Raw genomic sequence first — 17,328 nt, forward strand, 5'->3', positions numbered from 1 at the left:
AAGTGAACCACTCAGACAACAGGGAACTGGTTTGGAGGAGCAACAAGAACCACCAAGGCTGAAGTTTTAAGGCTGATCAAAATATTAAGTGTAGAAAACTTAAGGCTCATTTTTTAAGCCTGGAAAATGAAATGGATTCACAGCTTCCATTGTGATGAATTCAGAGCCAGGCAGGTCTGTCTGGGTGCATCTGAGTGTCGATTTGTTTGGCACCAGATCTCATTTCTCTCAGCCACAGACCCCCATTATTCAACCCAGCCCTTTACCAGTGGCTCCATCTTCACTCAGAACCACAGTGGGTTAATTTAATTGGAATAGTTTCAACTCAGGGATTTTTTTTTACTGGTTATGAAAACCACATCATATCAACCCAGCTCTTTAGCATGTAAGATAGGCGTCAGTCCAATTTGTTTGTTTTATTGCTGCCAGTTCCTGTTTAGGGAAGTAGCTTGGCGGTAGAAAGACAGTCAAATAAACATCTTTTATACACTGCAAAAACTTTTGCTGTCTGGTTTATAGTGGTAATATCTCACTGTACTTGAAATAAGACAAAACTAACTTTTCAGGAAGGTATAAGAGCTTGATTTCAGTCAATAATTTCTTAAAATTTATTTAAAAATTTCCAGTTCCACTGGGACATTATTTCAGTTATAATTTCGGAAAAAGGTTTTAAGTAAAATAAGCTGCCAGTATATTTTTTTTATATTTTTTCATTAATATCAAAGACATATTTAAATCAGCTCCTGTATCTTGCTGAAAATCTACAGTAAAGTTAGTTTTGTCTAATTTCAAGTGTACTAAAAAAAATTACACTATATTGGACCAAACATTCTTGAAAAGATTTTGAGTTTTTTCAGTGTAAAAAATCTGTTCGGTTTTTATGAAATTTCAGCATAAACCATTCACTGTTTATGACAAAAGATGGAGTAAATCAGACGTCTGAGTTTGGTGATTATGGACAGATTTTCTCTCTTATTGCTATTTTGTCACACTTAAATGTCTTCAAATTAACTTTAACATCAGAGGAAAATAACCTAACAAAATACAAGAAGTTGTCTTCATGAATCAAGAAATCACCTAAATAGAAACTTTCTGACAACATGAAGTAGGCATAAAGGTCCCACTACATCCAAACAAGCAGAGTTTAAGACAAAAACTGAAGGAAATTTAGTTTTATTTGTTGCAGTTTCCATCACAAAGTCTTAACTTAACATATAAGTTAAGACTTTAACTTATATGTTAATTAGCAGGTAGTTTTGTCTCTGAGGATTTCAAACCTTGATAAATCCATCTTCACATTTATGTAATGCCACATGAAAGCTGGTCATTTAAAACAAATAAAGCTTTAAAAATGACAACATAATGTCTATAATATTTTCTTAAATTGTTGTTCAAAGCCAAATGAAAACTTGCTCTACAATTTAAGAAATGAGCACTGAAACACTTGCACATCATTTATTTAAGTAAAATAAAGAGCTAGCTACTTAAACACCATCTGGGACATTTCCCGGACTACTTAGTGATCCAAATTAAGACAATTAAGGTTTCTTATTACAAGTTTATGTTGAAGCTTTTATGTGGCTCTTCTTGTTGCACTTGTTCGTCCCTGGGAAAGATTTGGATGTGACGTCTGACTCTCTGAAAAAGGAAATGATTTGTGAATTTTCCAACATTTTCCACCTGATAACATGTTTTCATACTGATTCTATCAACAAAGTGTGCTTCAGATCTTACGGTGAGTATCTTTTACTCACCATAACAGGTGATGAAAGGAAAACGTCACTCGCTCGGAAAGTCTCAAGTACGTCTCCAAATACAACATCCGCTAGGTCAACAGTGACCCAGCAGATGTATAAACGTAAACATAACGTAACAAACATGCACTTTAGATAAAAGTGAGATAATGGACCTGAAAATCACTAAAACATTGTGCATCACAAACATTGGCAGATTTTGCAACACACATTTGTTTTATTCCTAGAAGCCTCTAATCTAATGTGATGATCATCCACAAACTGTTTAAGTGTTTTATAAGTCAACATGGAAATGCTAAAATTACACTGGAAATGTTTGTCCAAGAACGCAGAAGAAGAAGAAACATTTGGCTTCAACCTGCTAATGTCCAACTCACTGGGATTTGTTGTAAAACGACAACAGGAAGCAGTGAACAACTGTAAAAAAGGAACCGAATACGAAAATTATTTACAAATAATCTAAAAAAGGCAGATGTTTGGCCTCCATCTCCTTTATCTGAGCCATAAATAAAATACCTTGCGACCAACTGACTTCAAAAGTCATTTAATCAGCAAATTAAAGTTTCTAATTTAATCTCACTGCAAAGGCCTCTAAAGTTTGTTAGACAACATTAGTGAACAAAAAACATCATGAAGACTTTTACTAGATATAAATCAGTGAAAATAAACTGTAATTTACCACATATACACATCATCATTTTAAGACAAATAAAAGAAACACTTTTGTAATTTTAGGTTTTTTAGCTCAGGTTGCAGAGATTATTTTAACTTTTATTTGATCTATTTTCTTACTTATTTTTGCTTTATTGTGTCCAGGAAGCAAGAAAAACAAGTAGCTTCTACAGTTTGTAGCTACAAAGAGCAGCGTTATTTTTTTGTTGATTTTGTTGTAATGTAAATCTTAATCTACAGATTTATCATAAATGTTTGTTGTTTTTTTTGCAGTTTTGAACAAAAAATATTTGTATTTGTATTTTTAGAAAGAAAACAGTCAACTTTAAAAAGTAAAGAGTAGATTATTTCAATTCAGTGAAAAACAAAGTAAAATTATTGATCCCAAAGTGGAATGAATTAATTAATATTTTATTGTTAATTATTTTTGAGTCATAATTGCATAATCATCATGATTAAAAGTATAATTTTATACTTTTTTCCCTATACCGTGGGACTATTCCTGGGCATAATAAAGCAAATACAATGCAAATATATTTCTAAATAAAAAAATAATCATAATTTGCTACCGAGTAACGGACTTTGCATGATTTATTTCAGCGTGTATGGGCGTGACGTTGTTGTTTTGGATAGTAAAGCTCTTAGGTTTAGCCTCAGCTTGTTATTATAATTAAAACGAGCTAATTTCTATGTTTTTTGTCTTAAAGTTATTCATCTAAATCAGTGGTTCTTAACCTGGGTTCGATCGAACCCCAGGGGTTCGATGAGTCGGTCTCAGGGGTTCGGCGGAGCCTCTGCCACGGAGGTAAAGACACACTGTGTAAAGTCGTGATGACGCCCCGCTTTGTGTTGAGAACGAGAATCTCAATCGATGAATCATAATTTGTATTGACACACGGAGCATAAAATCAGCCAAGAAAAGCATTCAGACTTTACTTATTTTATTAACTTTCAGCGCTGAAAGGAGACGCTTTACCATTACATCCGAGAAGAGTTTAGATCACGGTACATTGCTTAGCCAATCAGTGCTGCGGAGGAGCACTGATTGAAGGAGCTTCACTCTCAGCATGGATTTGAACTTGTGTCTTTAATTACTTCAGCAAAGTTCACAGTTTTTACCAAATTCTGTAGCTTCCGGTGTACTTCTAAATCTGCTCCTTAGTCGCATCTTTTCGGGCCTGCTACTGCCTCTAGTGGCGTGGGGGTGGTAACACAACTAATATAATTACATTACTAAATCAGAATACCGCAAAGACTTTATTATTTATCATAAATGTTTAATTCTCTTAAGAATCTAGAGCTAATTAAATGATCTAAACGAGACCTTAAAGTGGCTCCACAGTTTCTCTCGATGGCCAACCTGTTGAAACTGTGGCAAATTTGGGTCATTCCTGGACAGTCAGCTCAACTTTGCTGAAAACACTGACTATATTTTGAAGAACTGTTCTCAGAGACTCTACCTTTTAAAAAGACTTAGTGATCATGGGGTGACCCAATTAGACTCTAGTTGGGTCACCCCCATGTCTTGAATTTGGAGGGGGGGAGGGTCATATTTTATTTATCACTACAGAAGGGTTCAGTGAATCCGCATATGAAACTGGTGGGTTCGGTACCTCAAAAAAGGTTAAGAATCATTGATCTAAATCTAAATCATTACATAGTATGAACAACTCCGAGGGGAAACTCAGCTGCCATACACTAATATGCAGGCTCAGACTTAGCTGTGGAAATTAGCATGTTAATATTTATTTTATTTTATTTTATTTTATTTTATTTTATTTTATCTCTAAAAGTGTCTTGTCCCCAAACTTCACCTGAAACCCTCCAGCTGCTCGGCTGTGACCGGTGAACTCTAAGTGGGCGGGTCGAAAGTCTCGTCAGGTTTACAGGAAATGTGAGTACCAGGAAGTATACAGAACTACTGGGAAAGTTGTTGTGTCGCCAAAATAACTACAGGGGAAAAAAGTAAAAAGATCTTAAACACACAAACAGACAGCAGAGTTTAAAGAAAGTCAAGACAGACGCTGCAGAGGAAGTTTAAGGTAGGACGGATCTGAGCCGGAAAACAAAGTGAAAGAAAGAACTGCTTCAGTAACTGTAATAACAGCTAGCACACCGACAGGAGATGTGTTTTTATATGCTTTACATTTAGCTTAAACTCTAAAACTTAGAAGCATGTGCTGTACAACGTTGATTAGGTCACGTTATGACTCCAGCTTTGACCTCAAACACCAAAGTTTCAGTCAGAAATTTGATCATTGCGAGTTAAACTCAGCCAAGTCCAAAACACTTCGTACCACTGGCAGATGTAGCTCTACAGTCAGTTTCATTCAACCAATAGTTTCTTAACGCTCATCATCTTCAGTTGAGAAGCCTTTATTGACATTACAACTTTCAAACTCTTTTTTAATGATTCTTTAGAAAGGTTTTTGGTCATTTTTACCATTTTATTTTTGGCTACAAACTGCTTGGAAAGCCTCCTAACGTTTAGCTCCCTCCAAATATTCTTTGTCACATTCAGGTAAACGTAAGTCTTACTTCCAGCGAGGGCTGGACAATAAATCAATAACAATATATGCCGCAATAAACACGCAATCAATATCAATAAGTAATACATCTGATAGAATATTCAGTTTTTCAATGAACTCTGATCCAGACCTGCACAGCATTCTGGGGGATGTAGGCAGAGAAAGGTCCTCTCTCAGCTAGCTAAACAAGAAGTGTGGCCTCAACTTACTCAGTCTTTGGTTACCTAGCAACTTACTCAGTCTTTGGTTACCTAGCAACAACCTACTGAGCGCAGCAGTAGTTAAAGATTTGCCAGAGTTCCTCAAAACAGCTTTAAAAACTGCGTGGAGTGAAAAGTTAAAGTTATGCCACCAGTTTGGCAATTTAATTCTGCTGTAATCATTTTGGATTAATCAGAAATCTTATCTTTTCAGGATTTAATTATTAAATCTCACACCATGCCAATTACTTCTAAAAACAAGAATTTGTTGCATGAGTTTCAATTTATAGTCAATTTTCTCTAATCTGCACCTCTGTGAATAAGTTGGACGCTCTTCTTTACAGAATTGGTCCAGTTCATTTAAATAGTTTGATTTCCTGGTGCTGACTGAGCTCTTAAGCATAGTCCAAACATTTTTATTCACATTTTGGTCTGTTTTTTTAATTCCAAAACCAGCTTTTTTTGTTTGGGATCAATGATCTGTTTGAACTTGGGTTGGGCATTTATCGTATCGTTTATCATTTATTGTGAAAAATATTGTGAATAATTTAGATTTTTTGTTGTCTCATTACATTTAAATTAATTATATCAATTGAAAAACAAAACTCACAGTATTTTTGTAAATTTTGTCCATATCCAGCACCCGTAGTTTGAACATATAGTTTCCTGATTTGAGCTGAAATTGAAAGGATGAAGGTAGTTCTAGTTGTGCGTTTGTTTCAACCTACTTCCTGCCAGGGGATGAATCAAACCCGCTGCATGATGCTCCAACCATAACATCACATCATGGCGTCTTACTGAGACTCTTCCAAGCAAACCTGCCAAACCGATCCATCTTTTTCTTGGACTCACCATGTGAACAGCTGCAAATTTCAGTCGGGCTGGAAGGTTTCTGCAGCCTGGGTTTCTTCCTCCCCATTTAAATCTGCGGACAGAGACGCTGGTGTTCCAGCAGGTCATGGAAGCTTCTGCTTCGGTGGTTTTCTGGTTGTTCCTGAAGTTTGAAATTCTGTTTCCTGTCATCTGAGCACTGTAAAACATGTGAACGTGGCTTAGCTTGAAAATACAGATTCACCTTTTGCCTTGAAAATGCAATTAAGGTCAATAAGGAAACTGTTTTAAATTTCATGAAGTTGATTTAACAACAAAAGACAAGTTGTCTAAACATTGTTTTTAAGTTCATTAATCTTGAATTGGGAATTGTATAATTATTTCACAATATGCAAGAAAAAAACTGCCCTCATCCAATTAAAGAGCCACATTTCTGCATTATTTTCACTCACATGATCAAGTAGAAATAAATACTTATTTTACTTTAGAACAATTTAATTTCTTGTTTTAAATTGTATGAACAAAATTTGTGATCTGATAGTGAATTTTATTAAACATCAGAATAAATTCTGCTCAGAAACATTTAGTGTGATACAAAAACATGCCGCTAAGCATTCTGGGAAATAGTTCCCCTTTCAGTTTTTTAAGTGCTAACCTAAAATCTCTCGTTTATTCAACTCTTGGAGGTTTGAAAAAGCTAATATAAAAGTTAACACGACTCACTGCTGTAAGTTTATCTTTCACAAACTCACAAAATCTAAAACTGGCTACGTTTATTTGACTTGAAGAGTAGAAGACGGTAAACACAACTAAATGTTTTACAGTGAGGCAGCGGCTTGGCTCTGAACTCTGAAAATCCTCCTATTGAGTGATTTATTCAGATGTCAGTTCAGCTTATTATGTCATAGTATAGATTGTGTTTTTTCTCCATAATATCCTGTACAAAGTAATTAATTTACAAGGTATTATGTTATGAATGTGGAAGCATCAGGTTTAGTCAGAAATGTAAGCAGTAAAAGTCATTTTTTCTTGTTTGTTGCAGTGCCGGGTTTAGGTGGGGAGGCCATGAATCGGGTCCCGCTGCAGCAGCCGCAGACCTGCGGCCCGTGGGAGCTGAAGGAGCGGCTCGGCACCGGAGGCTTCGGGAATGTCACGAGATGGCAGAATAAGGTAAAGCAAATCAGAACCTGTAAAAAAGAAACACTAAAATACCCTTTTTGATCTTTTTTCTGTTTTTCTGGTGTCCAAATAGATGCCAATTTATCCACTTTGTTGCTATATTTAGCCACTTTTCACACAAAAACATTGGCACCGGTCAAAATCAGAATTGGCAGGTTAATCTTTTGTTGATCAGCCAGAAAGCTGAGATCAGTGCACACCAGTGCACACCTGGTCAGTGCACACCTGGTCAGTGCACACCTGGTCAGTGCACACCTGGTCAGTGCACACCTGGTCAGTGCACACCTGGTCAGTGCACACCTGGTCTGCTCGTTAGGGGCGGGCAATATGGACTTTGAATTTTATTGCATTATTTTGGTATCGATAAAGATTATGAGATTATAAGAAAAACTATTTATTAGTCGTTCTTTAGGTAACGACTAACTTTCACACAAACACAAATATTGTTCTTGAAAAACAAAAAAATAAAATAAAAACGTGTAATTTATATCACTGCATTTAATCTTATTTTCAAATTTGCTGAAATTTATTGATGCTCTCAAGCAACAAACAGTGGTGAAAATAGCAAAAGTAACATTTCCAGTCATGTTTTTTATTTTCCATCAATAAGTGAAATTTAATAATAAATCAAAATAATTCTTATCATGAAAATAGACTTTTCATGATAAATGCTAAACATTATGATAAATGCCCACCTCCACTGCTCATTAGTAGTTTTCAAGCTTGGTGAAGGTCCTGGAAAATCTTTTAGTGTGAATAATTTTATGTTGATTATTCTGAATATAATTGATAATGTGATAATTTAGCACAGAACATAATAATCCTTCAGTTGCCCTGAAGTGTGGAAACTTTCAGCAGCAAATATCAACACAACCCACAAGTTTACATGAAAATCATTTTATAATTAAAATAATAATTTAACGTCTCCCTTTTTTAATATCTTGTGAATCTTGGACCATGTAAATATATATATTTTTTTATTAATCTCAGCCTGTAGAAAACACTAACTGGACTGTTCTTGTGTAAAACAGGGCCGTTTAATGCAGCTTTTACTCTCATGTTTCTTGTTTTTTGTTTTTCAACATTTCTATCTTAGAGAGAGTAACTCATGTTTAACCGAAACCTAATCTGAAATTACTCAAGTCTTTTCTGATTTATTTTCGCTTTGATTACATCTTTGACTCAGAGGAGGAAAGTCGAAATGTTCATCAAAAGCGTCTGGGTTTTTACGTACTTTGAATAGAGAGAAAGAATGAGCTCAGTCCAGGAAACGGATGCATCGCTGCACTTGTTGCAGCTGAAATGGTTTCTGTTGTCATGATAAGTCAGAGCAAGATGAGCTTATCAAGTTGTAATACCAGTAAGAGGGGAGTATGGAAAGTGGACCTCTCCTTCCTTTTGTTGCAGCCGTTTAGCGGCATTACTCACCGTCACCTCCTTGGTGGCCAAGCAGCATCCTGAGGAGTCAGTCTGAAAGCTTATGGGAGATTCTCAAACAGTTCCTGCAACATATTTTGTCACATTACAGTTATTTTGTGAATCTGGCATGCAGAAGGTATTTGTATTTAGAATGCCGTTTTCTTTATAACTCTGGTCAACAGCCAAAAATTTGTCTGGGGGTTTTTCAACTGTTTTAGGGTCATTTTGATGTGCTGAGTCCAAAAACCACATTGGTTTTGATCAATCAGGTCAACTTCCTGAACTATGGATGCATCATGAGCATCAAAGTGCATGACTTGTTCTCACATATGGATTTTTTTCCTGAGAATCTGAATTAAGCAGCAGGAGGGATTCCATTAGGACAGAAAAGATAAGGAGAATATTGCACAATGAAGATGTTTAATGTTCACTTCACATGAACTACTTACCCCTTATCAGTGTTTAATATTCAATTTACAGAAATCCAAGTTTGTAACATTTAATTAATACACTCTGTTAGAAAACACTTTCTTTCCCCTGAAACCTTTCTTGGATGAGAAATATTAAAGGAAATGAACTGATGATGTCACATAAATGTAATCAGTTCAGTCAGAAGATCGGATTTCTCTAAATCAAATTAGACTAAAAACCTGACCTAATTGAGAAAAATTGATGTCATTTTTGATTCAGTGGTGCAAAATAGTCCTAATTCAGTTGAAAAAACAGAGACAACTTATAAAAATGTAACCCAGTGCTGTCACTTCTGATCGAACCGGTAATCGTTTGCGGCGCTGCGACTTGGATTTTAGGAGGATATTAGATGTTTTCCTGCTGACACCGCTGCTGCCATGACTAAGCATCCTGCACTGAAAGTTCCCTGTATTGATGACAACATTGTTGGTTATAATTAGGTATCTGATCACAGACTGGTCTGGGATTTCATTGGAGAAACAGGAAGGTGGGGAGAGGAGTGGCACCACTTCCTGGATGAGAAACGCATAGTAGGGTGAAGCTGGATGGGTCATTACTTTTGGAAATACCGTCACTTTATTGGCCACACCTTGCTTGTTTCTGGTTGGACCCCCTTTTTGATTTATTTATTTAAAACAGGTTTTTAAAAACAAGAATAAAAGCAATCAAAAGGATAGAAAAAAACATGTGCATACATAACCAAGAACAAAATAATTAGTTTACCTCTATGTTTCTGTTTGGAAAGGAGTAGAAAGAAGTGAACATTTATTTAATAATACCCCTTGTCACAACTTAATTAAATGCATTAGTTACTGACTCAATAATTATCAAACTTTTGTAATTACAACCAGGTTACCATGCATTCATGAGCCAACAAATTAATTATACTACACAGACAAAATGGTTACAAACTAACACATAACAAGACTAGAAAATCTACAGATAATAGTAATAAAGACAGAATAATTACCAACTCCTTGACAAAGTACACCTATAAAATCTTCTTGGTCTGTGTTATATAACAAATAAAAAGCAAAAAAAAAACAGAGAGAGGGAAAAAAACTAATGATATGATGGTAAGATAATAATAATAAGCTACCAATATTGGCTTATTATTATTATTCTAATGTTTGTTTCCATGTTGCTGCTGTTTGTTTTTGTGTTTCGGGTCCAGCAGCGGGTCGGTCATGTGGTTTCTGTTCATTCAAGTGACATGATAGTGATGCAGCAAATTACAATATAATGCAGTTTAACAGAAGCAGAGAAGAAATGGAGTAATGGTTGTTTTTACATGCTGTTGAAAGTGTAGGGAAACATACATAACACATATGGTATCGGTAAATATTGGTAAATACTCCCATAACAACAGTATTAATATCCTTTTCATATTGGTGCATCCCTAATAAATACTCTTCTATAGCTTAAAACTCACATTCGAAGTCAAACTGCACAAAAATTACACAAAAATCTGAAATTGTTCTCAGTGTCATAATAAAACTAAAAAGCAGCAGTCTCATAAAGACACTTTAAAAAACAAAGTGTGTTATCTAGTCTTCATCTTCATTCAGTTTAATAGACAAACTCTCACTTTTGTACAACCTTTTTATTGTTCTACTGTCCATGTGACCTACAGCTATGTGCACTGACGATACGAAGGAAATTTATTTTATTTCCTGGTTCGCCCATGACTCCTCCACTCAGCTCCTTCAGACTAGCAGCAGCAATTAGCAAACACTGGTGGATCTGCACCTCTGCTGATATCTTTATATGAACTATACGCCTACAACAAATAAACACTTGATAGAGGACTGTGGATGTGATAACCTGAAAAAACTGGAGCTTCTTAAAGAGACGGAGGCCCAATTTCAAGGCGTCAAATTTATTTTAGGTCATGTTTGACAAATATTGCCTTTTTATGACAGCTGAAGGTGACATAATTACTTGATTGTGCTATAAAATGATACTCTGTGGGTGGAAAACACATAATACCGCCCATTTAAGATTTCATGGTGAAAAACATGCTGTTTATAAGTTTCTGAACCTCCTTGTGAGTCCTCTCTGGCTAATGGAAAACTCTTTTAATTATTTTTTAAACTCCTAAATCTTACGAGCTGCACCTGGCCGGAGCCGTTTAATGGTCAAACTGTTCTTGGTTGTTCTGGATCATGACTTTATCAGCGTTCACTAGGAAATTCAGAAGCTAGAAATTCAGCTGCACCAATCATAGCAGTCTGAGCAAAACTTTGGTAATGAGAAAATCTTTTATATTGTTTTGCACAAAGCAGAAGGAATGCTTTCTTGGGTTTCCATTACTTTTTATATCTTTTTCTTCCTCCCTTTTCCAGTCCACCGTATTACACATAACGGTGCACTAGTTTGTTTTGGTTTCTTTGAGTTTGTAACCATTTTGTCTTTCTTTGTATGTTTGGATTGCATGGCTTCGAGTCTTCTGGTGAAATATTAGACATGTCCATTTTTTAATAACCATCACTTAATATCAACTAAAAAAGAGAAATTGCTGGAAATGAAATGATCTTATTTTCTAGTTAAGAATAAATAACTGGAAACAATCATCTTAATAAAAGTATTGTTACACTTAAAAAACCTAAACAAATAAAAGCCAGACTGAGTAAAAGTAAATCCAGAGACTTTATAATGCAGAAATGTGGAAGAGGATTAATTATTTTTGTGCCGTTAGTGCGTTATTACAGTTTGGTCATGCACTATTTGTATCTGTGATGCAAAGTTTTAATAAGTTTGGGGACATACAAGCTTTTTATTAAACGACTGAACTGGAACTGCACTGGGAGCGTTAATTGCCTGAGGGAATAATGTTTCATTTTAAGGGCAAATAAAAGTGGCCACTTGATATTATGAGAACAAGAAGCTGAGGCTTCGTTCTTGTCCTTGAATTAATGCCAAAGCAGCACAAAACAGAACCAATACTATAAGCTTTTATTGGCGGGTTTGGGGAAGGATTAATGAAGAGCACTGGCAAATGTGGAAGTAATAAATGTATAGTCAGTCCTCTTATGGAAACCCAGGTCTCTGTTTCTGCTTTCAGGACACAGAGGAGCAGATCGCATTAAAACAGTGCCGACAGGAGCTGAGCGAAAGAAACAAAGAGCGCTGGTGTCTGGAGATCCAGATCATGAGGAGGTACGTTTTACTGTCACATGCATTAACATTAACATTTTTACTCACTTATTCACTGTTATTAAAGTAGCACCACTTCACTGCTGTTCTGCTTTTATGTGTTGTTATAGTCCTGTAGCGTTTGAAGGCATAAAATGGAGAGAAATCTGAATTTATCAGCTAATAGTTTGCACAACATCAAGAAAAAAGTTTTTTTTTTTACTTGCATCCAGAATGCACTTATGTTTAATGTTAAGCTTTAACAAAATATTTTGATGACTTAAAAAGAAAAACCAGACATAAAAATCCTCAAATATCACATGAAAATACTCTAGTTTGTTTTCTGAGAACTTTGCTCTGCTTCACTTACTAGTGGTTTGCTGCTTTAAAGAAGTTTTAATAAATTATAAAATTTGATCACAGCTAAATATCTATAATTAAACTTACTTCCACTAGATTATGAAATTATTAAAAATTACCTTAATACTCTTCTATCAAATCGAGTTCAGGTAAACATCTCAAATTGTGTGCAAAACAATGAATAATTGTGACTGAAAGTAAATAAAAGCAAACAGATAATAACAAAATAATGCGAAAAATAAATGTAAAAAAGGGAAAAATTAGGAAAGCTAAATAAATGACTTGACAAAGTAATACATTTTTAAATATGTAATAAAACAAAAAGAAAATTAAAAACTGTGTACTATTCTTTTTTTAAGAAAGAAATATACATACAAACATTATTGAAATTTAATGAAAATTTAATAAAAGAAAATGTTTTGTTTACATTTCTGATCTTATTTTATTTTTCATGTATTGATTTTTTCAAAAATATTTACTTCTTACATGTTTTTCTTAAACTTTTATTCATCTAAATGTTTGATTAAATAAGCGTTTTTTTGTTTATTTTTTAAACAAAGCCTGTTGATGCTTTCAGATCGACTTCTGGAGCATGATCCCTGTTTAATTTGCTGTTTTGTGAGCCAGCTTGGTTTGTTCCCTGACGTCTTTGGAGTCTCTGGGTTTTCTGTTTTTATGTCTCCATCTCCTACTCAGGTTTCCTCTGGAAAACAAAAGACAAATTTTCTGTCCCTAGATAGAAAAAAATCACCCATTTAACAATTAATTAGCTTGGCTGTTTGGGTTATTTTGGTGACTTTGGTTATTTCTAGCGTCACAGTATTCCTCCGCCTGGCTTTGCGTCGCATTTTAAACCCAAACACGCCTGTGAACAGTTTCCGTTGAGGTGTCGGTCCCTCAGTTCGGTGCCAGCTCGTGTGGGATGGGATGTTTGTCAGATGCAAAGTGTGCGTGTGTTTTGTTATACTTGACGGTGCAAACTCATTTTTCCTCATTCTCACTTTAACAAGTGTGTTGTTTTTGGACAGACATGGTTAGAACCACAGCGGCCCATCCTCCCACGCTTCATTCATGGAAAAACCGCAGGGCAGGGGACATGGCAACATTAGCTATTATATTATAGCAGCTTCTTAACACAGATTTGCGTTTCCACTGAAAAACATCTCGCTTTGTTTGGTGGCTATAATGTGTTTATGAAGCTCGAGTTGCACCATTTTTCAGTTTGCTGAAAGATTTGAGCAAACAATAATAAAAAAAAACTGTTTATTCTGCAGTTTCTCATTGTTTTTTATTCTCAGATTGAGCACACACATCCAAACTTTGATAGCTTCCAGATGAGAAACCTTTCCTTTCTTTTATCAGAAATAGAAAAAAACATCCAAAACCTTAACTTCCTGTGTTACAGTAAGGTTTCAGAGCAATCAGGTTCTTTGTGTCACTGAGAGCCTTCCGTTTTCTTTGGAATAATCTGACAGGATTAAAACAGATTTGCTTTGGAAGGGTCTCGCTGTTTTTCTTGGTTTAAAGATTTAAACTCCACCTCACTGGACTGGAGAGTCCTGTTGTACATTTTAATGTGTCAGATTCGGGTGATTCGCAGTTTTCCTGTAGCCACACATGGAGATCCCAGCATGAGGTCAACACGTTGTGTCACAGTCATTGTGTCATGTGGAATCAAACATGGAGAACCAACATTTAGCTTTATACATTTAGTATCGGAGTCCTGGAGAAACTCCTGTTTGTTTACTTAGCAACTCAGAACAAGAATCAAACATGGAGGACTAACATTTAGTTTTATACTGTACAATTCGAGAACGAACTTAGTACCATTTACTTAGCAACCTGAACAGCTGGACCCAACATTTAGTTTTATACTCACTAATAGAATCAAACATGGAGAACCAACATTGTTGTTTTATCAGAACCAGAATCCAGAGGAACCCCTACTATTTTATATAGACTATTTATTCTTATTAAACATGGGGAACCAATATGTACCTTTACCTTTATATATTTCTTTTAGTTTTGTTGTTTTGTTTGTATTACTATCTAATTCATATGAAGCACTTTATACTGTCTTGTTGCTGGTGATATGCTGTATAAATGAAATTACTTTACCTTACCTAGAATTGATCAGAACTTTTTCTGGACATTTTCTCTCTATCCCGACTTTTCAGTCAACCTTTTACAGGAAATCACAGAATGATGCAGCCGTCATCAACATCAGAAAAAAAAACCCTAAAAGTCTACAGAATAAAAAACCTAACTATTTTTAGCTGGTCAATCTCTCCTTAGCTAGCTGAGTGAGGTTGGTGGCATCAACTAACTCACTCGCTCTTTGGTTACCTAGCAACAGCCAGTTGAGTAACTGCCACAGCAGCAGTTTAAGCTTGAATTCATGATGCATTTCTTGGTGCCCTTAGCCTAAACCTTTTCAGATTCAGTTTTGAGATTTTTTTTTATCATAATCTGAGTGTTAATTTTGTATTTTTTGATACATTTTTCTCATTCCATTATAAATCTCATCCCACAGCGTGTCTCTTCTCATTTTCATGTTGACGGAAAATGAGTTTTTCCGTTTTTATTTTGCCATTGCGGACCTCATTCTGACATCTGGGATCAGTGGTGAGAGCTACAGATTATGTAATCCTGTACATAAAACTGTGTTGGATTGCAGTCGTTTATGTGCCTTTTCTAGTTTTGTTTTGTCTCAAAGCATGTCAAAGAAAAATAAATAACAGGATTACCAAAAGCTGTGCTGCAAAACGTCATAATATTTGTCTTTTAATGCCAGAATATAGAAAACACACCAAACACATTGTTGATTCTTCATCACAGAGGAAGACTACGTGTTAATTGATGTGGGGAAACAGTCTGTATTGCTCCTGGGGAAAAGTTTTTAATCATCTATCCTTTCTGACAACCAGCCATTTGGGATGCACAGTGCAGTGAATTCTGCCATAATTACAGCGATATTTACCAAACGTGGAAAATTTAAGATATTTAGAAAAAAGCCTAAAAGTCTACAGAAAAAACCCCCAAAAAACAATTATTTTAGCTGCTCTGCCTCTCACAGCTAGCTAAGCTACTTTGGTGGTACCACAACTCACTCACTCACTCATTCTTTGGTTACCTAGCAACTCACTCATTCTTTGGTTACCTAGCAACAACCCCTTTGAGTAACTGGCACACAGCAGCAGTTTCAAGTTTCATAGCTGATTCAAAATAAACAACAACAGTTAAAACTGTGAATAAAACAGAAAAAGGTCATGTCACCAGTTTGGCAGTATTTTAAAATATAGAACTAATAAACAATTATCGATATTGACTGATATCATGATACATTTTTCAATCTGTCACCTTTATTTGCATAGCACATTTCAGCAACAAGGCAGTTCAAAGAGCTTTAAATCATAAAAACACAAAATACACAGTCATGAAAAAACACCAGTAATTGAGAAAACCAGTAACAATTGTTACATTTTGATGAGTGGCGTCACCAAAATCATCGATACACGTCAAATAAGTTGGTTAATATTTCATCTATTATGGTTTAAAGGCAACTCTAAACAGAAATTTTTTAGATTAGATTTAAACAAACTCAATACTTCAGCTGTTTTGCAGTTTTCTGGAAGTTTGTTCCAGATTTGTGGGTCCAGATTTCAGCCATATCTGGATATTATTTTGTCCCTCCAACATATTAAAAAAAGGCACAAAAAAAAGTAACGGCAAATGTCCTGACATGTAACCAGAGTAACAAATACACATTAATACTTCATTAGTTTGAAGACATAAATTTGAGTTTTAAACAAAAATCTCAATCTTTTCACAAGACACGGTTGCCCTGTCTTCACCAGGTTGGACCATGTGAACGTGGTCGCTGCGCGGGAAGTTCCTCAGGGGATGCAGAAACTGGTGGCCACCAACGACCTGCCGCTGCTCGCCATGGAGTACTGCCAGGGTGGAGATCTGAGAAAGGTACGCAAACCCAGACGGGCTGGACATGCCATTCGTTTGAGCCCAGATTCATTCATGCTTAACGTCTGAATCACTCTGAGATGAGAGATTAGCCACAACTCTTACTGAATTAGTTTTTTCCTAAACTTTGGGTGTGCATGTTTTTATGTTTTATGAAACTAAAAATAGAGACGAAGGAGCTAAAAATAAACATTCCTGTTTTATTTAACTTCTCTGTGCTCCTGGGGCTGTTTCCTCATTGGACCAGCAGAATGTCTTCATTCTGGGAAACAAATGTGGTTTTTCATTTCAACACATCCCCACGAGGATAGTCTGTGGATTTGCAAAAACCGCAAACTGTTACACTGTAAGGCAGAATTTTAAAACATTATAGGTAACTGAAAAAAAGCATGACTTACTGGAGACAGATGGAGTGATTGATGGAGACTACAAGCAAAAAAACATTACATAATCTTCTTGAACTTACTACGAGTTACCAGTCGCAGAGATCTTCTATATATTCTTAGATTAGGATCTCATTTCTTTTTTTTCTGTTGTGTTTTTTTATCTTGTGGATGTAGTTTTAGGTATTAAACTTAATTTCAGGCATTATTTTGTAATTGTTTAATTATAAATATACATTCAAAGATATGTTTTTTTCATTGTAGGTATAACAGTACATTCAGCGCATGTATCAAGTACACAAGAATGAACTGAGATTTTAGCAATATTTCTCAAAAACATTTTTGGTTGTTTTTACAAACAAAATTAATTTTCAAAAATCTGAAACTATAATTTAAGTTTCTTTTCTCAGTGTAGACA

General features: G+C 35.3%; 1 protein-coding gene across 1 annotated transcript in view; it reads left to right on the forward strand.

Annotated features, from left to right (window-relative positions):
* The first annotated feature begins 4,036 nt into the window (after window positions 1-4,036).
* ikbkb (inhibitor of nuclear factor kappa B kinase subunit beta) overlaps window positions 4,037-17,328 on the forward strand; it is a 28,337-nt gene continuing 15,045 nt past the window's right edge. The window contains exons 1-4 of the mRNA XM_014993627.2: window positions 4,037-4,468; window positions 7,028-7,155; window positions 12,119-12,213; window positions 16,407-16,527. Coding sequence (XP_014849113.1) covers window positions 7,051-7,155; window positions 12,119-12,213; window positions 16,407-16,527 — 321 coding nt within the window. The 5' untranslated portion in view covers window positions 4,037-4,468; window positions 7,028-7,050. The remainder of the gene's footprint in view (window positions 4,469-7,027; window positions 7,156-12,118; window positions 12,214-16,406; window positions 16,528-17,328) is intronic.

This window comes from Poecilia mexicana, unplaced genomic scaffold (genome assembly GCF_051168715.1).
Source record: "Poecilia mexicana isolate PSO_F unplaced genomic scaffold, ASM5116871v1 scaffold_9, whole genome shotgun sequence".
NCBI lineage: Eukaryota > Metazoa > Chordata > Actinopteri > Cyprinodontiformes > Poeciliidae > Poecilia > Poecilia mexicana.